This window comes from Silene latifolia, chromosome Y, assembly GCF_048544455.1.
Source record: "Silene latifolia isolate original U9 population chromosome Y, ASM4854445v1, whole genome shotgun sequence".
NCBI lineage: Eukaryota > Viridiplantae > Streptophyta > Magnoliopsida > Caryophyllales > Caryophyllaceae > Silene > Silene latifolia.
Window position 1 is genome coordinate 260,770,582 of NC_133538.1, and position 17,554 is coordinate 260,788,135.

The 17,554-nt window shown below is 38.9% G+C and overlaps 1 protein-coding gene, 2 long non-coding RNA genes and 1 other non-coding gene across 5 annotated transcripts; 1 reads left to right on the forward strand and 3 right to left on the reverse strand.

Annotated features, from left to right (window-relative positions):
• Positions 1-778: 778 nt before the first annotated feature.
• LOC141635944 (small nucleolar RNA R71) lies at positions 779-882 on the reverse strand. The gene has a single exon (XR_012540597.1). It is a non-coding gene; the product is annotated as a small nucleolar RNA R71 (small nucleolar RNA).
• Positions 883-12,329: 11,447 nt separating this feature from the next.
• Positions 12,330-17,328, forward strand: LOC141633198 (uncharacterized). The gene is made up of 3 exons (XR_012538001.1): positions 12,330-12,417; positions 12,796-13,012; positions 17,139-17,328. It is a non-coding gene; the product is annotated as an uncharacterized LOC141633198 (long non-coding RNA).
• On the reverse strand, positions 13,592-14,617 carry LOC141634266 (uncharacterized). The gene is made up of 2 exons (XM_074446492.1): positions 14,252-14,617; positions 13,592-14,170 (listed from the first exon to the last, which is right to left on the reverse strand). Exons 1-2 carry the CDS (start codon positions 14,615-14,617, stop codon positions 13,592-13,594), a joined length of 945 nt encoding a protein of 314 aa, XP_074302593.1.
• LOC141627397 (uncharacterized) lies at positions 14,690-16,813 on the reverse strand. Of its 2 annotated transcripts, XR_012536969.1 has the most exons (4): positions 16,779-16,813; positions 15,567-16,113; positions 15,262-15,487; positions 14,690-15,181 (listed from the first exon to the last, which is right to left on the reverse strand). It is a non-coding gene; the product is annotated as an uncharacterized LOC141627397 (long non-coding RNA). The 2 variants fall into 2 exon arrangements; XR_012536968.1 differs by lacking the exon at positions 16,779-16,813 and having other exon boundaries at positions 15,567-16,200.
• Positions 17,329-17,554: the final 226 nt, after the last annotated feature.

The following is a 17,554-nucleotide window of genomic DNA, read 5'->3' on the forward strand; positions in this document are numbered from 1 at the left end:
ATGGAGATCGACCCGACTTCCCTAGCTATATTAGTTAGTGCCAGTTGGTTATTTTTGGTAAGTACACGACTAGCCTGTCAAATTTTGGCGCCGTTGCCAGGGAGACAATAGCCATATCTGTTTTTGTTTTCGTTTATTTTTATCCTTCTCATGGAATTTCTATTCCTTGAGACAATTCTCATTTATCTCTTTCAGTGTTGTGTATGCCCAGGTCAAACATGTCGGAGTTAGTTCCTGCTGATTCTGAGCCAGAAAGACTATTTCGACATAGACTCCGTCTGCAAAAAGAACGTCGAAAGGAAGACTTGAGTACCTTTGAGCCCGAGCTACAACACTTTTTTATTTGCAGAAGACCAGTCTTTTGAAGAAGACAATCTCATTTCTGTCAACAAGCCAGTAAAGATGCCTAACATTGCAAGTCACTCGGATCCCAAAGCATCCTTGATTCCTAAGGGTTTTAACCTCCAAACGGAGGACGGTAACACTTTCTATATCTGTCCGTCTTACATAAATCTGGTGGAAAGAAATCTGTACCGAGGTGTGGCGGGTGAAGATCCGCGAAAGAATATGGAAGTCTTTACCGACTATTGCTCTACTATTCCAGCTACAAAGGGAGTAACACAAGACAAGATAAAGCAAGTACTTTTTCCTTTTTCTTTGACTGACTCAGCCCGTGAGTGGCTGGCTGATCTTGACCGGACAGCTGCTGGTATCACTAACTTGGAGACTCTCGCACTTGCCTTCTACAAAAGATACTTCCCTTCACGACGCACTAATCAGCTGAGGGGTAAGATTACTAGTTTCAAGCATGCACCTGATGAGACTTTCTATGAAGCTTGGTATCGGTTCGAAGTTGGTGAGCTCTCTTCCTCACCATGGTTTTGATTAGTGGTTTTTGTGCAACCTGTTCTACAATGGGTTGTACGATGACCATAGAGCTATACTTGACGCCTCATCCAACGGAAGATTTCAGAAGAACATTGATGATGATAAGGGATGGGGCATTATTGAGGAGATGGCGACCCATTGTGCTGAATATGGGAACCCACAGGAGGGTATTCGAATGGTCCATTCGGTTGATAAGGCAGTCGTGGCTCAGCTGGAAGCTATGAATGCTCGGTTTGATAGATTGGAGCTGAAATCTGCTGGAGATCAACATACGGTTCATCTTTTGACTAGGCAGGAAACTGTCATTTGTGAGAGGTGTGGAAGCGATGACGGTCGTACTGCTATTGACTGTCTAACTGAGAAAGAACAAGTCCTTGATTTTCAGCAATATAGGCAAGGAGGAGGTTCTTATTACAACAATCAAGGGGCAGTCCATCCTAATTTGAGGTGGACAAGTCAAAATGTTCTTAATCCTACTCCTCCACCACAACAGCAGTAGCCATATATCCCTCCTCACAAGGCTCAACAAGGCTTCCAAAAGCCTCCTTCTTTTCCTCCACCGAATCAAGGAGCATCATCTTCAAGTGGGGTAAGTGAGCTAGCTGAGTTAAAGACGATGCTTCAGTCGTTGACAAAGCAATGGCAACTAAGTGACCAACAGAAAGAAGCATCCATCAAGTCACTTGAAACTCAAGTTGCTCAACTCGCCGCCAATCAGTCCACGAGGAAACCGGGTCATTTGTTGTCCCAATCTGAGAAGAATCCACACGAGACGGTAAACTTGATTAATTTGAGAAGTGGTCGTTCTTATGAAGGACCAAAATTGTCAACTTTAGAGGACATTTCAGACCCGAAAGACGCTATTATGGAGGACGAACAGTCAGTTGTCGCTGAAAATATGCTTACCACGAAGAATATACTCGATCGACTAGTTTCAGGGGGTCGATCGAGTTGAAAAGAAGCTGATATCACTCGATCGAAGGGAAATTCTACTCGATCGAGTGAACTGGATAATCATGCGATCGATCGAGAGGTGCAAATCACTCGATCGAGTGAAAAATTTGAAGAAACTGTTCGATCAAGTGGAAATTTGCCTCGATCGAATACTGTTGCTATTGAGAAACTCGATCGAGAGCCTGCTATTGCTCGATCGTGTGAAATTTCACTTGGAAAGACTCGATCGAGAGGCAAAAAGTCTCAATCAAGTGAAAAAGAGCTTGAACCTGCTGAGACGTTGGAAGAGAGAAACAAAGGGCTCGAGATTCCTATTACCGTGCCCTTCCCCAGGCGATTACAGAGCACGAAAGCCAAGCAACAGTTCGGTAAATTTGCCGAGCTCCTGTAAAGCTTATAGGTTACTGTTCCATTCGCCGAGTTGCTGACACAGGTACCCTCTTATTTAAAGTTTATGAAAGAAATTTTATCACGTAAGAGGCACATCAATGATCATGAGACGGTAGCTTTAACTTAGGTAGGGACTGCCCTAGTTCAAAATAAGTTGCCACCTAAACAGTCAGACCCGGGTAGTTTCTCGATTCCATGTCACATAGGTACCCATTTGATTGATAACGCACTATGCGATGTTGGCGCTAGCGTGAGCATCTTACCTTTGCCTCTTGCTAAGAGACTTGGTTTGACTAAATTTAATTGCACAAAAATGACCGTACAGATGGCCGACCGTAGTATATCACGACCGTTAGGAGTAATAGAGGACATACCTGTCAAAATCGGGAGATTCTTTATTCTCGTTGACTTTATAGTGCTTGACATACCCGAGGACACTCATACCCCTATTATTTTAGGGAGACCATTTTTATTCACTGCTCGCGCAGTGAAAGAGGTAGGAGATGAGGAATTGATTTTCCATCAATCTAAGTCTAGTAGGGCTCCCATGCAAGCTCAACCTTGCAATGTCCTTTCCTCTACTGACTCCCATATTGACACTCCAACTGAAAATGTGGAATTTTGTGCTGCAATTGTGACCCCTCCGCCTCAGACTGAGAGCGAAAAGGAAGAACGTTCATCTGTTTTCCTTGCTGCAGGTACAGATGGAATAGATGCAGGAGCTGTCAAAGGTCGTTTTGCGATTAAAGTCAATCAAAAAGGGGATCATAACGTCAAAGCTGAAGGAAAAGATAAAGGGACAAGAAAAGTTCGTGCATACGTGGACGTTAACTATTCCCCCCCTAAGGTTCAAATTCAAGCTCATGGAGAACGAAGAGGACGGACAAGGATGCTGAAGGGACCTCCTCCGGTCAGAAGCCCTCCGTTGGGCTACTGAATTGTTTTGGGAATTGAGCGGGGAATGCCCCGTGTAACAAATTGTAAAAATTAATTTTAAATTTCCGTTGAATTTCTTTATTGCATTTTTAGGACTGTTAGAATTTAGACTATTTTTAGCTTAGTTAGAAAGACTATAGACTGTTATTTTTGTGATTTGGTATGTTCGGGATATGTTTGTGAGTTTTTTTATGCAGGTTTGGGGAGATAATGACGCACTTGGATGAATTACAAGAAGAAAAGAACTCGATCGAGTACTTTTTATACTCGATCGAGAGGAATGCACAGGAAAGGGTTCGATCGAGTAGTTTTCATTTATTCGATCGAAATGGCTAAAACGGGAAGTTCTCGATCGAGTAAAAATTTACTCGATCGAGCGAAATGGAGGTTAGACTTCTCGATCGAGTTATTAAAAATCACTCGATCGAGTGAAACTGCATATCACACGCAGGAAGTAACCTTTAAACTTCTTATTTTTCATTATTTTCAATTCTTATTCATTTGTTCATCTCCGGATCCTTTGCAATAAAACACCCCAAAATTCCTCCATTTTTATTGCCCAAACACCAAATCCATTACCCACAATTTGTTCCTTGCCATTAATTCGACATTTACCCCTTATTTTCCCCTTGATTTTCGTCTTTGTTGTGGTTAAATTTGGTAATTAGGGTTTGCGGTTTTCGATCAAAAATTCGCCATTTTGCATCGTATTTAGTCGATTTTTCTTGCTTATCTTGTGGGTTTATTGATCAAGTAAGTTCCCTTTTTACTCATTTGTTAATTTGTTGATTATTTAGATTATATTTGAGCAATTAGGGGTTTAGGGTTTATGATAAAGTCGAAAATTTCGACTGAAATTGAGGGATTTTGTGTTTATTTGGTTTAGTTAATTGTTTCCCCCATTGCTTACTTGATTAGGATGGACAGTAGTTCTATGCCTTCGTCTAGTTCGACTGTAGTTCCATCCTCTGCTGAGACGGTGGTCCCTGCTGCCACCACCGTCACCATGCCTGTTAGTACCGCTGCTACTACCCCCATGTTACTTGTTACTACTGCTGGTACTGTTGTTACTGCTGCTAGCACTAGTGCTAGTTTCGCTTCCTCTTCCATGTCAGTCGCATCCTCTGTTTTAGCTAGCACTGTTGCCAGTTTTTCTTCTGTGTCGGTTTCTGCTGCCTCTACTACAGCAGCCACAGCTAGCACCTCAGGTACGGTGACCACCCCTGCTGCGTGGTCACCAGCTGTCACAGCTGCCTACAGGGACGCTCTAGTACCTCGTCCAGCTACTGGACGGGCTTCTTCTTCAGGTAATAGAGGGCGGGGTCGCGGACGAGCTACACCCTCTGCTGGCCGCTCTGCTGGCCGTGTCACCATCCGCGTGGATGATTCACTTGACTCGCACCCCGACTATCCTGGGGTAATCTTTGTTAATGTTATGCATCGCACTCGATTCTTTGCTTTAGCTAGCTGTGATTTTCTGTCTACCAAGTTTTAGTGCCGTCAGTCACCTTATAGGCTTGGTATTTACGAGCCAGTTTGTGAGATTTTGCGGGGTACGGGGATGTCTGGACTAGTCACCATGAGTGCCTTGTCCTTCAAGGAGCTGACCCATGAGTTTTTCAGCTCCTTTACCTTCTCTTCGGGCGCTCACGACACTGACCGGACTTGTGCTTTCGTGTCTTTCCGGATATTTAACCGGACTTTTTCCTGGACTTTAGAGGAGTTTGGTACTAGGCTAGTAATTTCTTTTATGGGTCCTACTGCTGCCCCTAGGAAGGTCATCCACATGTTGTGGAGGACCTTGGCACAGACTACTTACGAGGAGCGAAAGCTCGCTCAGGTCCACCTTCCCCCTGCCCGATACTTCCTGCATCTGATGGGTAGTACTATTTTTGGTCGTAAAGAACCAAACAATGTGAACAACATTGAGCTTTTTATTCTGGGCGGGTACATGAACATTAACAGTGAGGGACCCTTCGTCCTTAACATTGCCTACCTGACCGCCCAGTACTTTCACTCTGTGGGGGAGAAGACCACGGGCACCATTGTTTGAAGTGGCATAGCCACTTTTCTTGCCCGTTCTCTCTTCCCCGTCTTCCCTCGTGACTTACCATACCTAGACACTGATAGGTACCTCGGCATTCCTACTATGCTGTCCATGTTTTGGCTTGCTTTCGACCACCAGACTTGGAAGATTTTTGGTTCCTTGTCTGAGACCCTTCCTTGCACCACTCTACCCCGTCTTGTTCCCCTGCCCACTGTTCGGGGCAGGTTACCTCCACCTCTACCCATGTATCACCTCCCACTTCAACCACCTCCTACTATGTTCGCTTCTAGGAAGCGGAAGAGATATGAGACCGAAGAGGGATCCACACCTTCTGCGGGTGGCCAGACTTCCACGGCCATTCCTACCCCGATCCCTACTCCTAGTCCTACTCCTGCACCCGACCAGACACAGCCGATTTACCCGGATAATTTTGTACCTCCTCCACCCTTTGAGGCGTCCGCGGTCCTTGACCAAGGGCGTCGTGACAGTTTGTTGCTTGAGCTTCTTAGCAGGCAGGCTCGTATAGAGCGGGACATAGCTCTTACTTTGTTCCCTCTATACGAGTATCACATGAGGCGATGACGTCCATTTCCTGAGGGTTAGCCACACCCATCTTTTTACCGGTACCCAGCTGAGGGGTACCCATAGCCAGACAGTGACGAGGAGAAGGGCACAGCTGAGGCGGAGGCGTGTACTTAGGCTGAGGAGGCGAGGAGAACAGAGCAGGCGAGAGACCTGGACTACACGGTGGAGGAGTGACGGACAAGGCTGACGAGTAGCTACTGGTCTACTCACTTCCCCAGTTTTCCGGCTGGTTTGGGGAAGTTTGTGTTTTGTATGTACATTCTTGTTCTTTTATTTCTTTTGTCTCTTTTTTTTATTTATTATTTTTCATTCATTTATTAGCTGTATTTTCCCGTTCCCCGTATATATCTGCTGGTGTATGCTGGAGGACAATGAGGGCGTTGTCCGTTTTGTTTTGGGGAGGGTAATGCATCCTTTGAGTCTGCATTTGCATTTGTTTTGCATTCACGTTTTTATTTTTCAGCTTGCATTGTTTTTATTTATTTTTAAAAAAAAAATCATAAAAATCCAAAAAAAATTGGAAAATTTCAGAAAATAAAAAAATATTCACGTTTATTTTTGCATATAGGTTGAGTCGGAACGGTTGATTTCCGTGATGATATTGCACTGTAACTTGTCATTTTTACTTAAGCCTTGCACTTTTATTAACAGTTACTAGCTGTGTCTTACGCAAAATCTACGAGTTTTTGTTCAAATTTAGCAGACCGTGTAAACTTGACCTGATAAATTGGCAACCTACTCTATAAATTCTGAGTTTTAGAGCCATATAACTGGTGACATTCATGACCGATTTACATAGGAATTGAGAGTAGTACTCGTTGCATAACATGTTCATCTTTTTGCACATTTATGACATTCGATTTCTTGTCAATTGTATACATTCGGGTTTGTCATCGGTGTCACATGCAGGGAGGTGCTTGCAAATTTCCCTTTCTTACATTTTTTCACCCATTTAGCTCCACTTAAGCAAAATTTAGCCTTTTTGACCTATTAGCTACATCCAAACTAAGTCTGTCCAGTCAAACTAGTTTAGTGTGTCTTTTGTGGTGTGTTGATCCATTTGAGAGTTTGGCCCGTGCGTATTATTGGAGCTGGTTGAGGAATGAGAAAGGAAGAAAATGAAAAAAGAAACATGAAAAAGAAAAAAAAAAAAAAAGAAAAACGTGAATGAAAGAAAAAAAATGAAAAATGAAAAAAAGTTGGAATTCACGTGAGAAAGAAGAAGAAAAAGAAAGAAAAGTTAGAAAAAATTGATTTGTGTTGTTTGGATAATTGAGACCGTATTAAAAAAGGGAATTTTGTGACCGTCTCGCTCCTCTGTTCTTATTCTTATATTTTTGAGAAGATAGTGTATATGGTTAGTGAGTTGTGTGCCAAATGAAGGGCACTTGTCCTTTATTTTCAGTCAGTTGAGATTCGGATGGTTTCATATGGTCCTATTTTGGAACTAGCTTGGCGCTTTTACCTCCACATTTCCATAATTTATTTTGATTTTTCTTACTTGAACCTCATTATTCCTATACTATTTGTAAGCCCTCGGCTGTGACGGACATTGTTGGTTGGAATGTGTGCATAGTACTTAAATCGTCTTTTATTTTTGTTGCATGCATGTTATGTAGGTCGCAGTTTAGGTGAGTGATTGTTTCTCCTTCTCTCTTATACATATATAATTCACCCTTTGCTTCATGAGAGAAGAGTGACCACGTGAGAGTCCGATTTTGTTGGTCTTACAAGGTCGATAGGTCAGCTTTATTTATGGACATCTTATAATTCGTTTGCGTATTGACTGCTATGACTGTTGATTTCTGTTGCATTAAATTGGTTCAAGTAGACAAGTTATAGCTAGCTCTGAGTTTTCATTTCCGTTCCATTAGTTTGCATTTAGTTTACTCAAGGACGAGTAAAGGTTCGGTTTGGGGAGATTTGATACGTGCATTTTATATAGCCTTTTTAGTCTTATTTTGCACGTATTTCTATGCACTTTTGTACTGTTTTGTATTGCAATATGCCCCGAATTGGTTACTCTGGTTTGTTTTGTCTGTTTTTCATAAATGAATCCGAAAATGGTGAAACCGTGCTCTATTCGTCCTATTTTGCATGCATTTTGAGGAGACGGGAATGTTAGAGCGAGAGTATTGCGTTGAAGCGCATGAAGGGATGGTCAACGAAGCAGTCAAAGATGATTTCGAAGCTGACTTGGAGGAAGAACACTCGATCGAATGGTTTATTTGGTCGATCGAGTGGTTTGGGAAGCTGAAGAGTTCGATCGAGTGGTTTGCTGTGCTCGATCGAAATGATGTTTAGTGGGTTTCCTCAATCGAGTGATCTTTTTACTAGATCAAGTGGATTAGCTACTGAAGACCTCGATCGAGTGGTTTTATATCACTCGATCGAGAGGTTTTGGATTTTAGACGGGCTTAATTAACCCGTGTTATGTTATTTCGTAATGGACTTAATTTTCCTATTTAAGCATTGAATAATTAGGTTATTAAGTACGCTGTTTTACGCTACTTACGCTTGATTCATCTCTAAGAACTCTCTTAATCTTTGCCTTAAACTTTCGACTGTAACTTTCTTCCCTTAATCTATTGCTTTGTGGATTTGATCTTTACGCCGGAATCGCTTGAGATTGTAATCTCTCTTCTCCTTTTAATCTTAATCTTGTTATTTATTACTTTAATTCCTTGTTTCTCTCTTGATTAATTTCTGCCCTAATCTTGTTTATGCAATATTATTGTTTTCTTATCATGCCTTCAATTAGTTCATTCACTATTATTATTATTGACAACATTAGTAATATGAGTAGCTAAATCCTTTCATGTTGGGATTAGGGAATCCATGGTAGGATTGTGACGATGTAGCGAATAGGCTAGATGATTTATTTGTGAGAATCTGTACCCATGGCAATTTAATTATAATACCGACTTAGTTGAGTGCACGCTTCTAAGTTACTTTAAATCTGGTTAAATTTACTCCTGGATCGGAAGATTGGGCTAAATAGACCTGCTATGAATAGTAGACTACCCTGACGAGGACGGAAGTTAAGTTAGTGGAAATCTAGGATAGAAACTGGACCGGAAGGATCTTTCCTGTATCCGTTTCACAGTAGATTATCTAGGCTATTTGCACTTGAGTCGCTGGACTACCATGGTGAACCGAAATCCTGACATGTTCTCTCTCGTTTGATCATCTCTATTATATTTTCTATCTTTTATTGCTCTTTCCTTACCTTTAAGCCTTTTTTAGTTTATAAATCAAAATTCAAACCCCCCATTTGTGACCAAATAGACGGACCTTAACAGATATCTTGCCTCCCTGTGGAGATCGACCCGACTTCCCTAGCTATATTAGTTAGTGCCAGTTTGTTATTTTTGGTAGGTACACGACTAGCCTGTCACCTATTCATAATTCCCTTAAAATCATGGCTCCCCTATGTCTTAGGAAAGGGAATTAGCCATGCATGACTATTGAATGAACAATAACAACAAATAAACTATAGAAATTAAGCATAATTGATGATCTAAAAGGAGAGTATAAATAATAGAGATTGAGAGAACAAAAGCAATAAGATAAGAACAATTAATTAATTAAGAATAGGGAGCACCGATTACAAGGAAAAGTAAAGGAGAAATAAGTTCCAAGTTTCCAATCCTAAGGGAGAGCAGGGGCGGAGAAGTCGAAGAAGAGAGAGAGAGAGAGAGAGAGAGAGAGAGAGAGAGAGAGAGAGAGAGAGAGAGAGAGAGAGAGAGAGAGAGAGAGAGAGAGAGAGAGAGAGAGGTATTATGACTGCCGTCATACTTATTTTTCATAATTACAAAAGAGAAATCTCGAAATAAACTCAAAACCCACATAAAACTCCTAGGCTCTCGATCGAGTAGAATTAAACCACTCGATCGAGGAGAAATCTCGACAATCTGTTCGATCGAGTAAAACAGGATGCTCGATCGAAGACTTCAGAGGATGGCTATCTCGATCGAGTAAAGGCAGAGCTCTATCAAGTGATTCCTGGAGGATAAAGCATTCGATCGACCATTATGAGTAGCAAAATGGATCGATCAAGCTATATAAGCACAGGGAACTCCTTGACACCTTCCGAGGCCACTTCACGCATCTCTAAGTGACAGATTCTAAGCTCCGATTCCTCGTTCTCCAAAATGCATGCGATTAGGACAAGTTCAGGCTTGATTTCACTCCTTTCTGGTTCGTACTTGCAATTAATACAAGACAAACCAAAGTAGACTATTCGGGGGCATTTGTAGCTGGATGCCACATAAATAACAAGGAAATGCGTGTAAAAATGAGGTAAAAACCTTATATAAAATACACGCATCAGAATGAAATTGTTAGGGCCGGAAGATGGATTCTTTCTTATTTTGAGGTGGATTTGTAGGGTCGCAAATGAAATGGCTTATTCTAAAAGGACCTTATTCTTTAAGATGAGAATCAATGATCACCAATTAAAGTGGATTATAGTGCTTAGTGGGTTTTCCATGGTTATGACATAATTTGCAGCTTTGATGAACGTGATTTTGGTTTTAGAGGCGATTTTTTTCGTTTTTCTTGTTAAACAAACAAGAATACCCCATCGACCCATTTGGTCGTGTCAAGAAGGATGAATATATATAAGCCTCTACACTAGATCAGCTCGTGAGTTGACAGTTTTAGAGACGATGGCCGTATGAATGTATTTCCTGAAGTGGAAGATAAAATGGACAGCCTGGTATTTTTTTACTCTTTTTTTATATTGTGTTTCTCTCATAAATGATTCATATTTTGACATATAATACTTTTTTTAGACTTTTGTTTAACGTTTCTTCTTTCTAAACTTGAAAACTGTAGTCAGAGGATACATCATATGGAGTTGTAGCAGCATTTTCAAATAAATACGACCAAGCAGCATCTAAACCTTATGATAAGGTAAACCATACACATGAATGCTTTCCTTTCTTGGGTGCATTATTTTTCTTGTTTGGTGTTAAGGATACTACAAGGGTAGTTTTGATGCTGACGAGTTTCAAACCTAAGTTATGAGTACCGCCTCTCAATAACTTTCCTTGGAACCGGTTAAACAGGTCATTTGGGTTGGATCAAATAATTTCAATGATCCTTGCATTCAAGGTCGGGTTTGGTAATTCAAGGTTGAGTATGCTTCTGACATGTTATTGTCAGTTAATTTTTGTATATGAGTGAGCTAGGGGTCAATATGATAATGATGAACAAATGTAGGCAGTAGAAGTTTGAAGTTGCTATTGAGGCTGAATGTTTAGCAACCAATTTTTTTGTGAAAAACAATAATATTAACCATCGATGAGCTTCACTATATCGCAGTTGCCGTTCATGGTTGTATATTTCTTTCTTACCTAACTTCTTGAGTGTAGTATTGTTTTATCAGAAAATGAATGCTATGAGAGGTTGGCCTACTATGGAATAAGTGTGAATATCGTGAACTATGTCATTGACCATCTGCTTTAAGGCAATGCTACCGTATCTAAGAACGTAAACAATTGGTCAGACTTGCTATATATCATGCCTTTAGTTGGAGCCTTTTGAGCTGATGCCTACTGGGGTAGCTTTTTGGGTTATAGACAATGTCGACAGAAGGGTGATAGGGAGGAAATCAGGGAAGAGGTAATGAGGAAACATAATAGAGGAAGGGGAAGCAGAGAGGGGACAGGGAGGCCTGACATGGAGAGAGTGATAGAAGAATAAATTAAAGGAGACAATTGTAGTATCCTGTAGTATCAAGAAAATAAAAATAAAAAACCTAACCCAACGTTTTAGAGAAACCAAGAGTGTTTTTTGCCTACTGTTCATTATGAATAGTGTCCTCTTTTAGCCACGAAGGCGAAGGGTGCTGTGCTTGTGCCTATGATTAATTACTCATAGCTGCATCAAAGGTGGAATAAGTATTTTCATTGATCTTCTTTTTTGTGTTTTCGCCCTTTGTTGGTCGTGAGTTTCCTCCTAGCCTTTTTAGCTTCACTTTGCCTGATATGTGTGCATTTATTATTCCATTTTGATGTTTAATTGCAAGTTTAATTCACTGTTAATGTATGCTTTGAGGAATGATAAACACAATATTTGAAAAATAATCATACATTACACAGGTTTTACAAAAATCTAACACAGATGGTAAGAAAGAACCATGTGAAATGAATTGGAAATAAGGGTTTACGAAAATTTGTCTGAATGCTTTATTCTCATCCATACGGTCATAATTGAATATGAAAATAAGCTTATCACTATTTTTCTTATAGATGATATTTTTTTACTTGTAATGTGGTCTCACAACTCTTGAAAAAAAAAAGCTTTTTCACTGATCCATTATATGATTAATTAGTTTATCATCGTTACCCTGCCAGTATGCCTTTTGGTATTACCTATAAACTTTACAGTATAGATTATCAGAGCAGTAGAAGGAGAAGGAGATGAAGAGGGAGAGAGGGAGGAAGGTGACTTAAACAGTTTGTTTGTTATCACCGTAGAAAATTCCTTTTGTAATGGCTAGGCCACGTCGTGCTGACTCAACGGGGAAATAAGGAAATGAATTGGAAGTGCTACTCGGAATTGTTCAATCTCTATTGATTTTCTAAACACTATGTTTTCTCAGTTTGTAGGTGTGTACTCATGTGGTGACGTCGTGATGAGTTACTTGTTATTTTAAGGTGATTGCAGTAGTGTAGGCCTATTGGGCTTTAGTATTTTACACATCCAACTTCTCTACTAAATCTAACTTACTTTCTGTAATTTCATACTCCCCATCTATTTGACTGTTTTAGTAAACCGTAAATTTTTTCTTCTTTTTGGTGATCTGAGCCTTCATTATTTATGTGTAAATGGAGACCTACTCAAGTAATTAGATAGATTTTGTATAGGTATGAGTAATGATTGATGATTGTGTTTTGACTTTTGAGTGAGTTTCTCTTGTTACATTTTGGTTGGGTTTCATTTAGAAAGATTTTAATTGAAAAGTGTAAATTGTGGTACAAATTTAGGTGGAATTCAGTCGAAGTATGGACAAGAAAAAAGTAGAAAATGGAACAGCTCTAGGAGATATCGACAATGTAGTGACATTTAGAGGAAGAGGTCTCAGTAATGCGTCTCCAAAGCTGCAACTGATTAACCGCTCTCACCCGAAGTTTCTGTGCTCAACTGCTTGCCAATGTTGGGCTAATGTTGATAAAATAGAAGGCACATTGCATATAATGTAAGGTGTTGTTTGGTTCATATGGGAATTAGATTCATGTGGGAAGTTGCTAATCACATGAATTAACTTCCTACATGTAATTCATGTGAATTAGCATAAAAGTGTTTGGTTGTCATCTAGGAATTCACAAATCCCATGAATTAAGTTCCTGTAACTCGTTTGGTTGTATTAACTCAATTCCCACGATTTTTGTCTGCAAATACCATTATACCCTTACCTTTCCTTGCTTTTTGTTTGGTTTTATGTTGGCCGATTATCCAAATAACCAATATACCATTACATGCTTGTATGCCTACTTGTACCATTATAATCACATGGGTTAGCTTAATGTTGAGACAATAATGAAGCTATTTCATTTTATGTCCTTGCCACAATAATCTGATGTTGAAAAAAAAATGACATTCAACTAGAGAAATAATTCGTGTTGACTTGAAGCATAAAAAAATGATAACCAAAAGTACAAATTAAATCGAAAGTATCTCCGAGTTCAACAAAAAAACGTGGCTAATAATCTTCAAAGATAATTCCAATAATTATTGATGATCGACCAAATCCTACGGCTAATAAGGACTTGTGTCATAAAATCAATTTGTTTGGTGGGGATTAACAAACCTTGCACATAAGTATATTTGAAATCTTCGGAAGGTCAAGAAAAAATCAACGTCAAGAGGGTTTGTAGCTATTTGTTTGGACGCAAAAAGAACTTCAGCACGCGTTAACCCTTCCATCTTCATTATCTCTGAAGTTACTTGCATTCTTCGCTCAGCAGACTCAGACTCATGCTTGAAACAATTAGCCAACTTTCCCATGTGTTCTCCAGCAACTTCCATCACATCACTCATTTTATCTAGTGTGGTGGAAAATTGTCTCAATGCTTCGATTGTCTCTGTTCTAGCCCGCTTGGTCTTGCTACTTGAGGTCACTTTTGACAGCGAAGGCTCAGCTTGACTATTTTGGGAAGCAGAAGGTACTCCCTGTGTGTCAGGTGTAACAACTTGTTCCTCTTCTTCTTCTTCACCTCTTTCATCACCATCCATGTCTCCTAATGCATCTTGTATACTATCACCCTCTCTTCCAATAGCCCTATCTTTTCCATATATTTTTCCTAACTCGTCAAATAGCGGAAATGGCTTGTTTCTTAATCCCGCCGCATTTTTATGACTCTATTATATATAAAACGAAATAATCATCGGACAAATATTAATATCTCAAAGAAAAATTCATGATAAATAAGTGAAAATTACCTTTACCCAAGTTTCCCAAACTAACAGATCACATGTAACAAATTTATGTTCATCATTCCATCCGAAACCACTTGCTTGTGGACTTAACATTTCCACAATTGCATCATAATGCTTCCTTAGAGTCTTCACTCTAGATTCAATGTGAGGTTTGGCTTTCTTCCCAGATCCAGGTAATTTTTGTTCCATAAAAGTTTCAATTTTAGCATAAGCACCGTTTTTGAATTGGCCGTTGTCATCTTTCCATCCACCGAGATCAAGAAGATCTTGCATTGCACTTACAAGGGCACGATCCTCTTCAATTGTCCATCTTGAGCAAATTCTAGTAGAAGATGCAACTTCCTTACCTTTTTGCTGGGGTTGAGACATCTATACATCATAATCATGATTCAAAGACAAAAAATAATTATTATATCAATGTGAGAAAGAAACATGATATATATTAGAAACATTCAATCCGATATTCAAAATAGCACATGTTTAAATACAACAAACATCATCTTGTTTGCAACCAACTATCATACATTTTAGTAGCTAGATCCTTTCTAAATTCATTTCATGCACTACTAGTCTCCATAGTATCAATACAATCATCGTTGCTTTCATCACCATCTTGAACAAAAGCCTCCAAGGGATCTACGCTCATATGCGTTCGAATAAAATTATGTAAAAGTGCACAGCCAAAAATGATTTTGCTCACTGTTCTCCTAGAATACCAAGTAGTGCTCCTTAGAATACCCCATCTCATTTTAAGCAATCCAAAACATCTCTCTATAACGTTTCTTGATTGAGCGTGCTTCATGTTAAAAAACTCCTCTGCACATGTTGGTTGAGCACCCGTCTTCCAAACACTCAAATGGTATCTTTGACCTCTAAATGGTGTTAAAAAACCCTCACAGTTCATATAGCCAGCATCACATAAGTAATAATACCCTAAAATTAGCAAAGTAGACTTTTAATATACGAGTTTAGTTAGTATATATAAAAAAATAATGATTATTAGATGTTTTTACCTTGGGGAACTCTTAAAGGATGGTGTCTAGAAAGTGCATCACGAAGAACTCTATTATCATGAGCTGAACCTTCCCATCCGGGTAACAAATAAACAAATTGCATATCTCGAGTGCAAACTCCGAGAACATTTGTGGTAAGCTCCCCTTTTCTAGTTCTAAACCTAACTTTATCCTCTTCTCCGACACGAACCTTAATATGTGTTCCGTCCAAAGCACCTAAACAATTCTATACACATCTATTGTTAATAAATCTATTTTTTTTTATAAATATTAATAGACAATATATTCTTTAGATGTTAAATTACCTTAAACCAATTCCACCTTTCATCTTGGCAATTATCCGTGACAAAGTTGAGGTTTTTTGAGCAAAAGATGATGACATTTAAGAAGAGCACGCAAAACTGATCTAAAGTGTCTAGAAACAGTCTCGCCACTCCTTCTGAAATATAATTGGGTTCGTCTATTTTTTGTATCATGGGAAAGTATGAAAAGAAAAAGTGCAACCATTTCTTCCAAACTTGTATTTCTATTTCCTTCTAACATACCAACATCTCTAAGCATCTCACACAACCTATTAAAACAAGCTCTATCCATCCTTAAGTTGTCTAAACATGCTACATCACTCCCTTGAATCATAGATCTAAGATTAAGAAGTCTAGCTTGGAATCTTTCATCAATAGAGTTGTCAAAAACATAAGTTATTGGTTTCGGAATAGTAATGTTCAAGCTAGCAAGAAGACATAGAAGCTCCACAATGATCTCCATAACCATCAAAATCATTTGCCTATATATGGCAATACATGTAGTAACAATCTTCTTCCGTTTACTCAAAGGTAAGCGCGCCATTGATAACTTGCGTGAAATACACATACAAAAAATAGTTAATTACTCAAACAACCTCTTAAGATGAACATGATAATCACCAAACAAGAAGTAAAATCCAAATGTAAAGTATAGTTGAAAGGAAAGCATCCTAAATACTTGTATCTTGTATTGAGCATTACATGACCAAATTTTTCTAAGTAAATAAACACTTGTATTATGCAGTACATCACCTCAAGAGAGTAACAAGTAACAAAAAAATTCTAATAATCACAAACTCACTATCATTCTCCAACCCATTACAAAAATCGTAACATTCATTATAAGAACCAACCAATTTTTCTAAGTAGACACTTAAAACTACTAACACAAAATCCATCAATGTTACTCCCTCCGTATCAATCATGTATTTAACTAGCTTTGTGAATAGAATTTTAATTAAAGGTAAACAAATGATTAAGACGGAGGGGAGTAAACTAGTAATAATGGATTAACCGTTATTTATGTCTCAAACAGCAGCTTTCAAATCAACAATATAAAAATCATCAAAGTTTTATAAAGAATCACCCAGAACAATTTGTTCTCTGTAAAAGTCAAGTGGACATGGTTCATTGCTTACATCACACTGAAATCAATTTTGAAAATGAAAAAAAAATGCATAAATGATAAACTAAGGAAAGATAGAAAATACATACCAAAAATTGAGATTGCTCCAGAAGTTGTTTCAAGGAATGAGAGTTTGGTAGATAGCAAATGAAAATAGAAGACGGCAAAAGCTAATTTTATAAAACCTCAATGGCTGTTAAATATGTAAATATTTTAAAGAATTAGGGGTAAAATGGTAAATAAACAAGTCAGTCAATCCAGGAATTGTGAATGACCGTGGGAGGGGTTGGTCATTGAGTTCCCACATAATGTGGGAATTTGTTTTTCCGGTGGAACACCCACTTCCTCCATTATTTGAAAATTTTGTCAACCATACAAGTATGTAAAAACTCAATTCCTAGGAACTTGAAATTCCTGTATTTTAAAAAGGCAACCAAACGCACCCTAAGTTTCTATTATTAATAGTATTAATTTACATGTGAGTAATTCAAGAATTTCATATCATATGCACAGAAACAAGGACATTAGTTGGTGAATTCTTATAATGTAGATGGAGTAAGAAACTCAACTAAAATCTATTGGTAGAGAGCTTTAGTCTAAGGGATTGTGATTTAGCCTTCCCATTTAGGTGATATTCGTGCAATTGATCTGTCTTTAAAAGTATGTTTGGATGGAGAGATTTGGAGGAAAAAGGAAGGGAGGGAGAGTAGGGGATTTAAAATCCCTTGTTTGGATAGCAAGTAAGGGTGGATGGAAATGAAGAAAAGGGGATTTGAAAGGATCCATTTTCCCTCCTTCAAGGCAAGTCAAAATCTCTCCACAATAGGAAGGATTTGGAGGAAATTGTATTCAAACACCCACGCCA